Genomic DNA, 17217 nt, shown 5'->3' with positions numbered 1-17217 from the left:
AAGGTTTCAAATGTTGGAGGTAATGGTAATAGCACAGTTGATATAAAATCCTGTCATTAACTAACCTTTGCTATAAAAAATGGTCAAAAATGGAGAATAATTTCAAATTAAAAATTTTAACTGTGGTGATTTCTACTTTAAAATACGTGAATTATCCCAACTAAGAAGAGCCCAAGATGAAGTAGCTTTATTAGTGAAATTTACCAAACATTTGAAGAAGAATTAACATGAATTCTTCTCCAACTCTTCTAAAAAAATCAAAAAGGAAGGAGCCTTGCCAAACTCATTTTACAAGGCCAATATTATCCTGATACCAAACCTGATACCAAAGGACACTGCTGGAAATTAATAGGCCCATATCCCTAATGAATATAGATGCCAAAATTCTCAATAAAATACCAAAAACCTTTACTTAGCAGCACACTGAAAAGATCATTCACTATCACCAAGCGGGATTTATTCTATGGATGCAGGGAAGGTTCAAAATATGCAGACTATCAAGATGATACATCTCAACAGAATGAAAGAAAAGCATCATATGATCATCTCAATAGATGTAGAAAAAGCATTTGACAAAATTCAACATCCAATCATGAGAAAAACTCTTAACAAATTAGGCATAGAAGGAACATATCTTAACATGATAAAGTTCATATAAAACAAGCTCACAGCTAACATCATACTCAGTGGCAAAAGGTTGAAAGCCTTTCCTCTGAGATCAGGACTAAGACAAGGGTGACAATTCTTACAACTCCTATTCAACATAGTACTGAAAGCCCTAGTGAGAAACAATCAAGCTTGAAAAAGAAATAAAAGGTATCAGAATTGGAAAGGAAGAAGTAAAACTGTTTCTATTGCAGAAGACATGATTATATAGAAAGAAAATACTAAAGACTCTACCTGAAAACAATTAGAACTAACCAAAGAATTTTTTAAAGTTGCAGGATACAAAATTAACATACAAAAACTCAGTAGCATTTCTATATGCTGACAACAGATTTTCTGAAAAAGATGTGAAAAAAATGATCCTATTTATAATAGCATCAAAAATAATGTACTTGGAAATTATTTTAACTACAGTGGTGAAAATCTCTATGCTGGGAACTGTAAGATCTTGATGAAAGAAACTGATGAAGACAGAAAGAAATGGGAAGGTATCCCATGTTCATGGAATGGAAGAATTAATATTGCTAAAATGTCAATACCACCAAAATCCACCTATAGATTCAATGCAATCCCTATTTAAGATTCCAGCGGCTTTTACTATTATTATTATTTTTTTTTTTTTTACAGAAGTAGGAAAAAAGACTCCTACAATTTGTATGGAACCACAAAAGACCCCTAATAATTAAAGAAATCCTGAGAAAGAAGAACAAAGCAGGAGGTATGACATGTCCTGATTTCAAGCTAAACTATAAAGCTACAGTCATTAAAACAGCATGGTACTGGCATAAAAACAAATAGACAATTGGAACAGAATCAAGAGCCCAGAAATAAACCCAAGCATACATGGTCAACCCAATATTTGACAAAGGAGCCAAGAATATTCAACTGAAAAAAGACAGTCTCTTCAATAGATGGTTCTGGGCTGATTAGATAATCACATGCAGAAGAAAGAAAATGGACCCATATCTGATTCCACTCTCAGAAATTAACTCAATGGATTAAAGACTTAAAAGTAAGGCATGAAGCCTGGAAATTGCAAGAAGAAAACATAGCAACAAAGCTCCCTGACATGGGTCTTCGTGATGATTTTTTGGATATGACACCTAAAGCACAAGCAACAAACTAAAAAAGAAACAACTGGGACTATAGCAAACTAAAAAGTTTCTGTGAAGCAAAAGAAACCATCCAAAAAGTGAAAAGACAACCTATGGAATGGGAAAAATGTTTGCAAACCATGTATCTGGTAAGCAGTTAATAATACACACACATGTGCACACACACACACACACACACACCCCTCATACAATCCAGTAGCAAAGGAAAAAAAAAAACCCAAAACCTTAAAAAATGGGCTAACGGCCTCAAGAGACATTTCTTCAAAAAAGATATAGGACAGACCAATGAAAAGATGCTGAACCTCACTAGCATGAGAGGAATGCAAATTAAAACCACAATAAGATATCATCTCACACCAGTTTGGCCATCATCAAGAAGACAAGATAGATAGTGGATGTGGAGAAAGGGAACACTTGTGCACCTGCTGGTGGGAATGCAAATGGGTGCAGCCACTGTGGAAAACAGTATGGAGGTTCTTCGAGACATTAAAAATACAACTACCATATGATCCAGTAATCCCACATCTGGGAAATGTATCTAAAGGAAACAAGAACACGAACTTGAAAAGATCTTTGCACCCCAAAGTGTGCAGCACCATATCTGCAACAGCCAAGACACGGAAATAACCTAAGTGTCCCTCTAGGGCTAAAGATAAAGAAGATGTGGTACAAAAAGAGTAGAATATTAGCCATTAAAAACACAGGAAATCTGGCCATTTGCCATAGGTTGTCATTTGTATATGGAATCTAAAACAAACAACCAAACTTGCAGAAAAAGAGACAAACTTAAGTTCACCAGAGGTGGAGGGGAAGGGTGAGGGGAACTGGAGCAAAGTGGTCAAAGGTACAAACTTCCAATTATAAGGTACAATATGCAAGTACTAGGGATGTGTGATATACAGGACAGAGAGTAAATCTTCAGAGTTCTCCTCTCAAAGACAAGGGGTTTTTTCCTTCTTCTTCTTCTTCTTCTTCTTCTTTTTTTTTTTTTTTAATTTGTTGTTGTTGTTGTGTTTCTATGAGAGGATGGAGGTTAGATGAAGCTACTGTGGTGATATATTTCACACTATACGTTAATCAAACCATTATGCTGTCAGCCTTAAATTTATACAGTGATGTCAAATTATTTCTCAGTAAAACTGGGAAGAAGATAGAAAAAAAAAGCTATATTGACATTTACCCACTACTGCATGATAGGGAAATGAAGAAAACGTATGTGGGTACTAAATATTTCCCCCGACAGTAGCTCAATCTCGTAATTCTTTATCACTTGGGACAAAAACACTAAGGATGATATTCAAATTTAAAAGTGATTTTCTAATTATATTGTGGACCCCTCTCTGGAAAACAGTATTTAATTAAGACACAAGGCTAGCTTGATACAAGTGTATAAAAAGCTTTGTTTCTTGAAACTTTACAATGGAATTAAGTCCATGTTACAGAGCCAGGTCAAAGAGCAGACACCTAGCCTCCACACACCTAATCAAAGGAGCACCAGAACTATCAGTGTCATCAATTCTACCCTTAGGCATAATTCATCAGTAAACTACATTAAACTGGGGCTAAGGCAATACAATTTAGGGGATAAAAATGAACTCTTCTACCTCAGACATTTTCTTAAAGGGAGAGATGAGCTTCCCAGTCGGAGACAGGCAGGAGAGGTGACAGCAAGCCCAGCGTCCGGCTGAGGAAGGGGAGACACGCTTTAGCTCACTGGGGGATTCTGATTGCTGGCCCTAAGTTATGCAGCTTCTGAGGGGAGAAGGCAGGGGGAAGGGTTTGACCCTCTCCTTCTTCAAGTGAAAGGTGGAAAATATAATGTCATGAAGATAGAAACAGAAAGGGTCAATTACCACATTCACTTCTCATCCCTGGACAGCCAGCCAACAGCTGCAAGCTTCAGCGCTACTAATAAAGGGCCTTGAATAACAGACCGTTACCTCAGGAGCCGCAAGAACGCAGCCCCTGAGCTAACCTGTGTGCCCACTTAGAGAGACAGAAGTTACTGGGTATTTATATGTCAGTTTCCACAAAAATAGTTCACTTGGTACTTATTTTGTGTTTTTCATCACAGAGTTAGGTTTTTGTCTGAATGCACGTTCCAACTAAATATATCAGATAAAAATCTCCATCTTTCCCATTCCCCATGCATCAAGGGGAGGAAGAGATGGGGACAAGTGTGTCAAACAGGAGACATTTCAACATCAACTAGGAACCATAGCCCAACCACATGAAACTTGGGAGACCAATGGCTGATCAGCTCAGCTGGGTTTTACTAACAGACCACGTGCCACCTTTGGAGATATTATATATCTTATTTGTAAGTTACAAAAAGATGTCTTGGTGATCCACCTGTGTCACACTTACCTCATATCCAAAATTGGTATTGCACGGTAATTTAATCCATACAAAAAAATTGGGTATTGGCACTAGACATTTGTACAGCTCTAAGTTTCTAATTTGTTCTTTTTCTTCATGTGAAAATAAAATAAAAACCTCTGGAGATGGGCCAAAGATGTTCACATCTTATTTTTAAAGATGTGTGAAAATATAAAAATGTAATGTGAATATAAAACATCAATTTTAAAACATGACCATTCTCAGTGTACTAATGTTTTCTAGAAGTTAATTCTTCTGACACCCCTGGACAAGGGTGTAAAACTATGGCCCCTCAAAACTGATCCATTTAAAATTGCGTAGAGCTTTAAATGCTCTAATGATTCTTGATACTGATTTGGCTTTATTTACTGGTATCTTGAAATGACTGTATATATCCAAAGGCATTTATAAATGATAGTGATCACTGTTCAACATTAAAATGGCCAGAGGTTCTTTTTTGTGATAGTAATACCAGTTTCCATTAGAAAAACAAACAAACAAAATACGAAAGAAGTATGGGCAGGATATTTTCCACCCCTTCGTGTCTATTCCCCACCCTTCTCTGCTCCTGCTCTGAGCCCTTCATGGCCAGGCTCTGATGACTGCATGAACGGGCACTCTTGCCCTTCAGCTTCTGACTGGCTTCAGCTTGAGAGGAGCAAGAGTAGAAGAGGAGAGGGTCAGAGAAGAATGCAACTGGGGAATTTAATCCTCAGAGAGCTCCTTGCTGGGACTCTGGCCAGCGCCCTTTAACCTTCTTCCTCACGTATCAGCTCCTTAAGGCTGTCTGCTCCCGTGGCTAATGCTCCCCACATCTGGGGAGCCATCAACCTTGGGACACAAGAGTGGTGGAGGGGCTACCCCATCCCTGTTGTTTCTCTTAATCCTGCCCACCCCTTTGTGACCAGTCCTTTCATTAAACGTTAAACTCTCCCCAAATTACTTCCTTTTCAGAGTGCTCTTGCTTTCCTGTGAGGGCCACAACGGACAGAAAGCTTAGGTCACACCTGAAAGACTAAGGTTATACCACTCACGGTACACTAATTCTAAGAAATTCTACCTAACATAATGGGTGCCCTATATTTTACATTCTTTGAAGCCAACCTCAGACAGCCAGAGCCAAGAATCAAAACCAGAAAAGGAAAAGAAAACTTTCTCATCTTTTAGATGACACGATCCAATATAATCTTTAGAGATACAATAAATATAATACGGCACATCAAAGCATGACAAAGGCCTTATTAAAACAAGGCAAAAAAGAGTTAAATTTAAAATATCAGTCTACTTCATGATCTTTAAAAAAGTTGCTTTTTTTTTCTTTTTCTATTTTAGGCCTACAACAATTTAAGTTACCTCCAGTAGTTATGGGGAACTAATGTGCACTTATAGAAACCAGATTCCATGCTGGGACAGCAAAACCAGTGATGAGTATGGGACTGACCTCTTCTCAAAAACAAGGACAATTTTGGAAGTACACAATGGTATTGTGAAAAAGTCACATATAACAACCCAAAGAAAGGTCTGCTAAAGGCCACACAGTGACAATTTAAACATTAAACAATGACAACAATAACACCATCAGGATTGGCTGCACATAAAATGGTTATACTTCTGCCTCAAGAGACAAATAAAACCTATGCCTTTAAAAAGGAATATATACCAACAGCAACCAATTAACCAGTGCTCAGTTGATCATCAAAAAAATGAGGACAGAAAGAATGAAAAATGATTTTTCAAAAGAAAACAGTGATTTGTTTCACTGATATGACTTAGAGTATCCAAGTAGTTAGCAGTCTGAAATGTCAAAGTCCTTTCCCTGCTAAGTTGATGCTATGAAATGCCAACTCTTAGGCCAGAGGGTAAAGGACAAAAATGGAATTAGACGAACCTAAAAGCTTGGGCCTTCTCAGTGATGTCTCTTAAAGTTGACCTTTCCTCCCTGTCTCACTGCGTGTACTGGTCATTGAGTGACCAAGCACAGAGCCAGAGTTTCTGGAAGAGACTGGGCTGAGTCTGGGGCAGAATGGCAGGGGCGGAGGAGGGGTAAGGATTCAATTCTTCTGCAGGAGTGACACAAGAGTTTCTGGTGCCTGGCAGAATCTTTACCCCACAGGAGCATCGCTTATGTTCCAGGACGAATTTGAAAGTCTAGGGGAAGCTGGTTCTTTTAGAAGATAGTGTGCTACCTCTTACTCTGTATATATCTTTAGATATATACAGAGTAACTTTTGTCATAACAAACACAAGCTTTACATCCTCTGACTGTTGACTTCTTCTAACATTCATATTATTGTAGAGTTGTACAAAGCATGCACATGGCAAAGGCAGGAGTCTGTGACTATTCCAGCCGGCTGACGATTATACAGATGTGGACCAGAGACAAAACGCAGAGACCCCTGCGTTTTGTGTGTCTCTCTCTCTCCTTCTAAGTGGCAGTTTAAAAAACTATCCTCATTCTGTCCTCTCCTCATCACTGTCTCTTTGGCATGTTAGGGTGGTCAACATTACTGTAAGTCACAGGACTATGAAGAGCTTCGTCTGAACCTGGAGAAGACTTCATAGCTCCCCGAGATCCTGGATGTGGGGCTGGACACAGTAACTGATCGAAACTCGTTGGGAGGGGCTAACTGTATTTTCAATCATTTATGTGGGATAGTTTAAATTGCAGTATTTTAAGAGTGTGTATATGACAAGAAAAAGGTGGTGGGCAGTAGACACCTCCTGTTGTGGGCTCATACAGAAATCCAATTCTGTTAACCACCTTGGACGTTTACTTCTGGTAGGGGTGATCACACTGCTCATTTATGGGTGGGATGTGACTACTTACCTAAACAGCCAATAAAAGGCTCATATTTTACAGATCACCAGTGATTGGTTCAACGGTGGTCATGTGACCCACCAGAGCCAATAGTACATCATCAAACATTTGTAAGGACTTGTCAATCAGAGGCAGTTCTTTCCTGCTTGACTCTAAGCTTCAGGCACTGCAGTCATTTTGCTACTTGAATTGCAATAACCAGAGAAAGCAGAACTGAGCTATAGGGAGAGAACAGCAAGATCTGAGTTTCCCTATCATATGACACCTAAAGTCACCCTACCCCTGGATTTTCGGATGTGTCAGCCAATAGGTTCCTTTTGCTTAGGCCAGTGTGGGCTGGGTGACCTCCCTGAAACTGAAAGTCATCCCTCATAAATTAGAAAACAACATATCAACTTGGTGTGACCTTGGTAAAGTGGTGCAAGAAACTTCTAGTTCAAATATCTACTAGGGTAAATTGAAATTCAATTGGCCACCCGTGTGTGACCTAGCATGACAGTGCAGTTTTCTCTGTGTGTTGCAATCTCATTGGCCACCTGTGTGTAGCCAGGCTCAACCACATGGCCTTTGCTCTATAAAAGTTAGTCTGTGAGGCTGGGAGGGGTCGCCTCTTTGTAAGAGACGGCCCCGACCGGTCGGTTTGATTCTCGATGCTTGGCACGAAATAAAGCTTTGCTTGACCTTCACTCTGTATCAGTCTCGCTCCTTTGATTATGGACCTAACATCTTACAGGCAACTCTAGTAATCTGGTGCTGAGCAAATTTCAGGGATTTTGTCACCTGATGAGTTCAGGAGAACTAAGAACATAGTATGTTGGTACTATCCCTTGTGCTGTTATGATGGTAAGTGTTTTGTATCTTAAATTGCTCTGAAAACCAGCCTTCCCCTCCTGTTTTTTCTTTCCAAAACAGAGCGGACATTAAGCGTATTTATTAAGGAATAATTTTAAGTTTGCAGGCAGATGAAGCAGCCATAATATTGAGAAAACAGGGCAAAGTAGAAACGAGGCCAAAAGTTGAAAGCAAGGGGGTGTGTCAGGGTGAAGGTGGGAACTTGAGAAGCAGGAGAGGTTTAGAAAGGTTGCTATAGACCAGAGCTGGAGTCAGCAGAGGTTGAAGGAGAGCACTATGGGGCAGCCCTGAGTGTGCGGGTGAGCTCTAAAAGCATAGGTTCCCCCAACTGGAAAAGGCTTAACAGTCTTCCTGACTTTCCTCAGCCCCAAGCCACACACAGCAGGTGAGCAGCAGGATTACTCAAGACTACCCAAGGCTGGGTTCTGGCTAGACCAGTGTGGTTAGGTGAAAGGGACAAGCGCCCAGTGTGCTAGGGCAAAGTTGGAGTGGGGGACCCGGATACTTGATAAATACCTGGAAGGGATTTCATCTTTGGTAGGTATAATTCAGTATTCTTTCGAGAGCAATTACAAATTTCACTCCATTTCCCCACTTCTCAAAATACTGGAACTAGAGATCATGTGACTGCTGAAGAATCCGAACTCCCGGTGTGTTAGGAAATGTACAAAGAAGCACAATCCAAAGCCTTGCAGCTCTTTTAAAATCAGATAATGAATGGGGTCTAATCAGAAACCATCTAGGATTACCTGTAAAGCGAGGAATTAAGAGACACAGTTGCTTAAAAACTAACTGGTGCATAACTTGCTGCTGTCTACAAGGCACTGCTTTCACTATGATGGATCCTGTGCTCATCTCATGTTTCTAAAGTGGAAAAGGATTTAAATTGCAAGTAGAATTTTCTGAAACACTGGTAAAAGGCAAAACAAGTCCCTGCAGCAAGAGGTTGTTCCGCACTCACGCCTCTTGCAATTCTCCAGTACTTGTCTCCGGTTAGTCTCACTGGGGTGTCTTGTCCTGGGTGTTTAGAAAAAGCACCCAGGTATTTGCAGATCTGTGTGGGAGGGAACAATGAAGGGCAGGTCAAGAAGAGCCTCTGTGTCTCTAATCAGGGTCAAAGGGAAGAAGCTCAGGACAGACAGTCCTGAAATATTGGCAGGGAGAAGCCAGGCGCTGCCTGACGTCAGACTCTTTGTCTGAGGTCCCCAGCTTTTCTATTTCTGCCTCTCTCTCTTCTGCTTGGGATGCTGGAGTTCACAGAGCCTGGTTCTTATCCCAGGTGAGGACTCAGATGAGATACTTGCCTAGCTTATTGTCAAGAGTCCTCCCCACCCCACTTTCCTTCTCTCATCCTCCTTTCTCACACAGTCTCTGAACATCCCACCTTGACTGTCCTCCCCTTCTCTCTTCTGTAGTCCAGATGCTGTCTAGCATCCTGTCTCTGAGTTGAGTTCAAGTTCCCCTAACATTACTGATGACAACTGGTGGAGACAGCTTGTTTTTGGTTCTGATTAGGATTTGCTCCCATGGATGCTGTTGATTCAGACACCATTTACTGCTCCTTCCTCGTTCATTCCTTCCTGATGTGGTCCAGCTTTGCTCCCAGCATGCCTTGCAGCTGTCATCCTGCTTTCTGGTTACAGCCCACTCTGGGAACTGAAGCTGTCAAGGCTTTTAAGTTACCAAGGATGTTGCTCTGTATAAAAAAGCCTTGATTATTCCTCTGGACCCTATATTTATCTCAAAAATGTTTTGTTCACTGCACTTTTGTTTTAAACTACACCCTGGTGTGAATTACTTTAAAATGCCAACAGAGTCCTGAAATGCCAACCCCTATATCTCTCAATACTATGCAGCATTTTTTTTCCTTTTGTATATATCAAAAAGTCAATCCCGTGGCTGCTAATATACTTATGACAAGTGCCCAAACTGATGTGGTGAGGTAGCTTCCAAATTCTAGAGTTTTTAAGATTGAAAATTCTTAAAGGTCCTTTGTACTTCCCTTCTCACACCTTTTCCTAAATTGAACAGGAATGAGTATTTTTACAGGACTGCCCAAAGAGACCTTGTGACAAGTGGAAGTTTAGATGAGCCTCCGCTTAGGTGAGAAACCAGCTGCAGTGTTTGGAGTTGGGAATTTGCTTAGATTTCTAAATCTTAGTGGCCGGCCTAAGTCTCAGCATGACAAAGCACTGGGTTGTAGACATCAGCCAGAAACAACCTTGGAATAATAGCCAAGTCAAGTTGTTTCGTAACAGTACATGACATTGGAAAGTTTGGGTAATTTTTCTCCCAAAAGAATGTCTAATTTAGACCAAATGTTTCTAAGGGTGGATTATTTAAGGGTGAGGCTTACTAAGGCACTTAGGTGCATATGGTTCTTTATTCTCAGTAGTAGGCCCTTTAAATTATTTTCTCTTTGTGGCCTTAGAAGAACAATGTTGCAGGCAAGATAAACTATAATTTATAAACTACTGCAGAAAAATCTCTATAATTTTTTTAATCAAAAGAGAACTCTGAATCTTCCCAGTGACATTTAACAATGTGTTAAGATTCCAAATTTGTGTACAGCATCCCCTGTCTAACAAGCTTATTTTTTTTTTAAGATTTTTTTTTTAAATTTATTTGACAGAGAGAGATCACAAGTAGGCAGAGAGGCAGGCAGAGAGTGAGAGAGAGGGAAGCAGGCTCCCTGCTGAGCAGAGAGCCCGATGCGGGGCTCGATCCCAGGATGCTGGGATCATGACCTGAGCTGAAGGTAGCGGCTTAACCCACTGAGCCACCCAGGCACCCCAACAAGCTTATTTTTAAAATAAGATTTTATTTATTTATTTGACAGAGAGAGCTCACAAGTAGGCAGAGAGGCAGGCAGAGAGAGGGCGGGGAAGCAGGCTCCCTGCCGAGCAGAGAGCCCCAGTGTGGGGCTCAATCCTAGGACCCTGAGATCATGACCTGAGCCGAAGGCAAAGGCTTAAACCACTGACTCTCCCAGGCACCCCTATCAAGCTTATTTTAACATCTAGCAATGAACTGAAGCAGAAGGGGGAAATATTTCTTTATATTTACATTCCCACCTAATTTTAAGAAGTGATAGATAAAATTTTTGAAGCAGTTATTATTAGGCAGAAAGCCACACTGAATTAAAAAAACAAAACAAAACCCTGAATCTCATTAATTATGTGGGACCAGGGTACTTGGGATCACCCAACCCATGTCAACAGGAAGTACCCACAGAGAATTCTTAAAACATCTTTGTGATCCATGTCAGATGGATGGATGTGATCCATCCATGTCAGATGTGATCCATCTAACATCCATCTCTTCAGATGTTAGAGTTTTTAGTGAGTATTTATCCTTCCTAGTATGAATATGGTTAAGTTGAGAAACTAGTAACTATGAGCTTTTTTCCTAAGAAAATTGCCTAAGTATTTGGCTATTTTCCTTACCGATGTTCACAATAGTAAATCAGAAAGACCTAAAATAACATCTGAAACTATATAAGGATGCCAAGGTGGCAAAAACAAATTGGTTAGGTCTGGACTCACCAAACCCACCTGAACAATCTTGGGCAGGTGAAGAGACAATGACAGAAGGTACGCCAAGTGATACAGTGTGATACACAGACTCTGGTCAGAACAGAGGATTATTTTTTGTGACCCACAAATATTTCTTCAGGACCTTAGACACCCTCCCTCCTCCTACCCCTCTAATCGGGATGTCTCCTGTTAGCCATCACATTCCAGCGAGTGGGTGGCTATCCTGACATCCTTTCTGGACAAGAGAAAGCCTGATTCAAACAGATCTCGTGTTCATTCAAGTCATATTCCACAACCCACTTCTGCAAAGTGTGACCCATGCTTTGCCATGTATCAAGGGCCATGGGCAATTTTCCCCAGGTTAAGTCTCTATGCAGGTTAAGACTCTGTGCATATACACAAAAGCCTAGTCAAGGTAGCAATTCTGAGGCCAAATAAAACGAACTCTTGTTGATATCAGTTTCTTGTCATCAGATGTAATAAATGTGGACAAACCTGGCGACACCATACCTTTCTTCCACCGAAACTTCTTTCAGCTGCTGGTGTGGTTTGGTGCCTTCCATCTCCCTGATGCTTACCGCATAGATCTTGGTGGTGTAGTCAATGGCCTTCTCTCTAGCAACGTCGCTGTCATAGCCTCAAACAATGGAAAGAAACAGGAGCGTGGAGTTGGTTGGCAGTGGGAAGGGAGGATGGGGGGCATTGTGCAGGAAGGGGCAGCAGCTCATGGCCGGTGGGGCTTGCTCACCTCCGTCCTCTTCCGCATCTGTGTCCGACTCCTCACTGTCCACTAGTTTGCTCTCTTGGGTCCCCACGAACTCCCTCGTCCAGATCATCAAGGCGGTGTCCGCGCCGCCCACCGTGAGCAGCACAGAGTCATTGTGCAGCCACCTCACGTTGGTGACATGCGCGCTGTGCCCCACATACTTCTTGAATCTTGCATGCTGGCCCTGTAGAGCCAGAAACCCATGAGTACTCTATCCAGAGTCTCATTACTCCTGCCTCCAGACTATTTCACCCGTGTTCTTTTTTTTTTTTTTTTTTTTTTTTTTTTTTTTTTTTGACAGACAGAGATCACAAGTAAGCAGAGAGGCAGACAGAGAGAAGGGGAAAGCAGGCTCCCTGCCGAGCAGAGAGCCCGATGCAGGGCTCGATCCCAGGACCCTGGGGCCATGACCTGAGCCGAAGGCAGAGGCTTTAACCCATTGAGCCACCAAGGCACCCTTTAACCCGTGTTGTTTTCCAGAGTGGCTTCTAGTGGATACAAAGTAAGCAGTCGATCTAAGCAGCAGTTTCCCTCTGTTTCTTTAGAGTGGAAGCTCCATGAGGGCAGGAACTCGGCCTCTTTTTTTCCTAAAACATCACATAGCTTGTTACAGGTCCTCAGTATGGAGTTTGTGAGGGAAGGAAGAAACATTAGACTACAGAACCTACTTCTGGGAGCCTAATGAAGTGTATGAAGCTTATTTGTTTCTCTCAAATATCAGATGTACATTCTCCACAGGTCTCTAGTGGAAACTCCTGATGGTGAGTCTGGCTGACATCTGAGATGAGCTTCCCAGTCAACCCCCATAGTGGCTTCTGTACCACAGCCCAGGCTAGGACAGAAGACCGAGGAACTGCTTATAATCCTGGGGCCTAAAATAAGATTTAAAACAACACAGCAGTTTCTGCCACAGATACTGGAAATAATTTTCACTGGAAACACCCAAATAATTCATTTTAAAACGAAGTTAGTTCCTTCTCAACAAGCATAACCAAATAAAAGAGCCCAATTTATGAGTGAATACGGAAAGCTCTTCAGCGTTGCACACCCGGGCCACACAACATTCACCCCGGGCGGGGAAAGAAGAGGGTGAAATACAAGGCGGCAGCTCACACGGGGCAGTCCTGACATGCAGCAGAAGCCAAAGCTGCCACCAAAAAGCAGCTTCCATTTTTGGCTCATGAGCCATGGCCTGGCAAAAACAGCTCCGGCGAGAGCCATTTAAAGAGGGAGAGTTTTTCCATCCTCTCAGCAACAACCAGAGAATACCTTGACCGATGTGGGAAGCTGCACACTCTTTCTGAGGTTGTGAGAGGGCCATCGGTATCCCCAATGGAAACTGGACTCAATAACGGAAGAGGCTTCCAGAGGGTTTTGGACTGGTATGCTAGGGAACCTGAAACCAGCACAGACACATGGCAGGAGACAGGTGCAGCAGAGTGCGTGACTCTGAAATACTCTTAGTCAAGATCTCTCTGTATTGGGCGGCCCCCTACCTGAGAGAGGAGTGGCAATGCCCACTCCTCAACAGAGTACTGAGTGTAGAAAGAGCAGGGAAGCATAGAGGCAAGCCATATTTCCAGGAAGCCTTCCAGAGCCACTGGTTTGCTACAAAATAGGCAGAGATAATGGGAGCAAAGAAAACAGGCATAGTGGCGGCAGCCATGTGTCCTGCTGGTCTTCCAGTTGGAAGCAGGAACCTACCCACTGTATCTACTACAAACACAAGCTTATTTCTTGAGGTGGACAAAGAAAAGAGCCTGAGGAATGTTGCTCCATACTCCTACTTACATAATGGGATATAAGGTTTCTAGACAGGATGAGAGACGAAATCCAAAAAGAAAGGTTCGGGAGAAAAAAACATTCTAAGGTGATCATAATCAGATTGCAGAGGGAAAAAAAGTGACACAGGAGAAAGAGGAAAAAGTTCTGAGCCACTGAAGGGGTTTCACAAAGCTGAGATTCTTGCAGCAAAGAGGGATTCAAGATTCTCAGAATATGAAACAAGATCACTGCTCCATGGAACAATAAAGGGAATTCATAGTTACTAGACACTTTCAGGAAATTAGCTTCTCCCCCAGAAGGAAGAGGCCAGCTGGGATGTTGGGTGGTTCCCTTAGGGTCTATGGAAGGAGCCTCCTGCCGACCTAGCAGAACCCGTCCAATGAGCTGTCCTTCCGGGTCATCAAGTCAAACCACACATTTGTGTATCCCTCGTTGGGACTCTCTACCACAACTTTCCTCTTCCACTGAGTCACGAAAAAACAGAGAATCTGGAATATGTCTCCACAGGACTGGGTGTTGACCGCTGTTTGGTGAGGCTTACCTAAGAGTTTGACGATAGCGATGTACCCTCTTCCCAGATTCACATTTTACATAGGGCTTCTCTGCCTGTCACACTTAACAGACAAGGTTCCTTTCAGAAGAACCATTCTCTAGAAGCTTTGACTTTCTGGGAAGGAGACTTGAGAACATGAGGGTGGGTTTTAGAAATGTCAATGACGTGGTGTATTTTAACCTCGCTGGTATAGTCGAAGGTCGCAACTTGCAAGGGAATGGAGGCTATGGGAACAACTGGCCAGCTATATAGATGGTGTCTAAGGAAAGAACTGGGTTTTCTGTGACATGATACAAGGTATTAGAAAACTGGGTGGACTCTGGAAAAGGACAGTCTGTTCCATGGAGGCAGGAAATAATGTGATAATCAGGGGACTAATACCTCATCAAGAAGATTTTAAACTGTAAAACTGAATATATAAGAGCACGTGTTAGTCATTGCAAGAAAACTGCCTGGAAGAGAGGCCAAGTAACTCCTAGAAAAGGAAGGGGTCAAGAAGAAGACATGACATTAGAGTGTAACAAATGGAACTTGGATTTTGGGCAAAGAGATTGCTCTGTGGTGATGAGCACTTGTAGGTATTATGAAGGCCCAATGACATGGGACTCCCTGCTAGACTACTGCAGTGGGAGGTGGCTAATGGGGTAGGACTGTCCTACCAAGACACCACATGTGGGGAGGGGGCTTAAACAACGGAAATTCATTTCTCACAGTTCTGGGAAAAGGCTGGAAAGTTTAAGATGAAGGTGTCAGCCAATCTGGTTCCTGGTGAGAGCTCCCTTCTGGTTTAGACACACCATCTATGAACACACGGAAAGTGTGTTTATGGCTTTTCCTCAGCGTGTGTGTGCATGGAGAGAGAGAGAGAGTGAGTGATCTCTGTGGTGTCTCTTCTTACAAGAACATTAATCCTATCGGATCAGAACCCCAGCCTTATGCCCACATCTAACCTTATTTCTGCAAATGCCCTCTCTATATACAGTCACACTGTATGGTAGGGCTTCAACATATGAATTTTGGTGGGGAAGCAAACATTCAGCTTGGAGAACTTTGTCCAACAGGCTCAGAGCACTGGAGGAGTATGACTATAGAGCTAGAAAAATTCACCAGCTTGGGTCCCCATATTTAGGGGTGAAAGTGTACCAGAAAAATCAGATTAAGAAAAAGAAGAGGAAGAGAAGTGACACTATCAAAGTAGTTTACATTGACCAGGGGTTTTCAAATGCTTTTAAATTATGAAACCATTTCTTTAATCAGATCTCGGCCTTTTGGCTAAGATCAAGTGCAGATCTTACACAGTAGAACTCAGGAATAAAAAGATAATCAATCCAGCTTAAAATAGTGGATAAAAGATTTGTACAAACACTTCACAAATGGTCAATAAGGAAATAAGTGCTTAGCATCCTTAGTCATCAGGGAAACATAAGTTACAAACACAATGAGATCACATTATCTGCTCCCAGGACAGCTAAATTTTACAAGTCAGACAACTTTGAATGTTGGCAACTGGACTCTCTTAACTTCTCTGTGAGAATGCAAAATGATACAACCACTTTGAAAAAGGTCTGGCAGTTTCTTAAAAAGTTAAACATGCACTTCCACCTATGACCCAGAAATTTCACTCCTATGTATTTACATAAGAGGGAGAAAACATGTCCACAAAGATTCATCCAAAATATGTTGCTCGCAGTTTTATACAACCAAACACTGGAAAAGCATGTGCTCCTTGATAGCCATGTTGATAAACAAACTCTGTTCTATCCATACAATGGAATTCCACTCAGCTATAAAAAGGAACACACTATTATTACACAGAATACCAAGGAGGACTCTCAGAAACATTATCTGAGTGAAGGAAGCCAGACATTAAACAGCACCTACTTGATCATTCCATTTATATGAAGTTCTGGGACAGGTAAAACTTATCTATGGTGAAAAACAATGGAATAGTCTCTTCATGTGAGAATAGAAGTCGGAGGAGGGAACTGACTCAGAAGTTAGCATGAGGAAATTTCCTGGGGTAATGATAGTGATCTGTATCTTGATAGGTGTTTGGATCATGTAGGTGTATGTATTTGTCAGTGTTCACCCAAAAGGAACCTTAAGTGGCACCTGGGTGGCTTAGTCGGTTAAGTGTCTGCCTTGGGCTCAGGTCATGATCCCAGGAGAGCCCCATATCAGGGCTGAGCAGGAGCCTGCTTCTTCCTCTCCCTCTGTTCTATCCCTCCCTCCCACCCACTTGTGCTCTTTCTCTCTCTCAAATAAATTCATAAAATCTTTGAAACAAAACAAAACAAAAAAGGAACCTTAAAAAATTTTGTGTATTTCAACTATTTAAATGTTTTACTTAAAAAACACCATAAGCAAATACTGAACAATACGTAATGATAGGCATTTGAAACACTCAGGGCTAAGTACCCTGATACCTACAACTTACTTTGAATTACATATAGAATCTAGGTGGTGGGGTCCCAGGGGTTTGCTGTATCATTCTTTTGCCTTATCTCTATGCTTGAACATTTTCTTCACAAAATTTTGGAAGAAATCTTACACAGAAACTCAATGTATAAAATACAAAACACACAGTGACTCTGATGAAAGCAGGGATGGGGCCCCAGGGCCCCTTCACTTGGCCCCTACCCTGTTGCTTGGGGTTGTCCTTGAGGAGCCTCCTTGGAATTCTGAGAGTTGGAGGAACACAGCTTGAAACTTCTGCAACAGGCAGCCCATGACTTGTTCTGTAGGCA

General features: G+C 41.9%; 1 protein-coding gene across 5 annotated transcripts in view; it reads right to left on the bottom strand.

The window, feature by feature from the left end:
* Window positions 1-17217, bottom strand: part of EML6 (EMAP like 6) — a 277855-nt gene that overhangs the window by 32179 nt on the left and 228459 nt on the right. For all 5 annotated transcript variants that reach the window (XM_032352130.1, XM_032352133.1, XM_032352134.1 and 2 more), the window contains exons 27-28: window positions 12115-12316; window positions 11877-12003 (exon numbers count right to left, since the gene is read on the bottom strand). In XM_032352130.1, the coding sequence (XP_032208021.1) occupies window positions 11877-12003; window positions 12115-12316 (329 nt within the window). The remainder of the gene's footprint in view (window positions 1-11876; window positions 12004-12114; window positions 12317-17217) is intronic.

Source organism: Mustela erminea, chromosome 7 (assembly GCF_009829155.1).
Source record: "Mustela erminea isolate mMusErm1 chromosome 7, mMusErm1.Pri, whole genome shotgun sequence".
Classification (NCBI taxonomy): Eukaryota; Metazoa; Chordata; class Mammalia; order Carnivora; family Mustelidae; genus Mustela; species Mustela erminea.
Note: the sequence above shows the minus strand (reverse complement) of the source record. Positions and strands in the feature narration are given on the sequence as shown.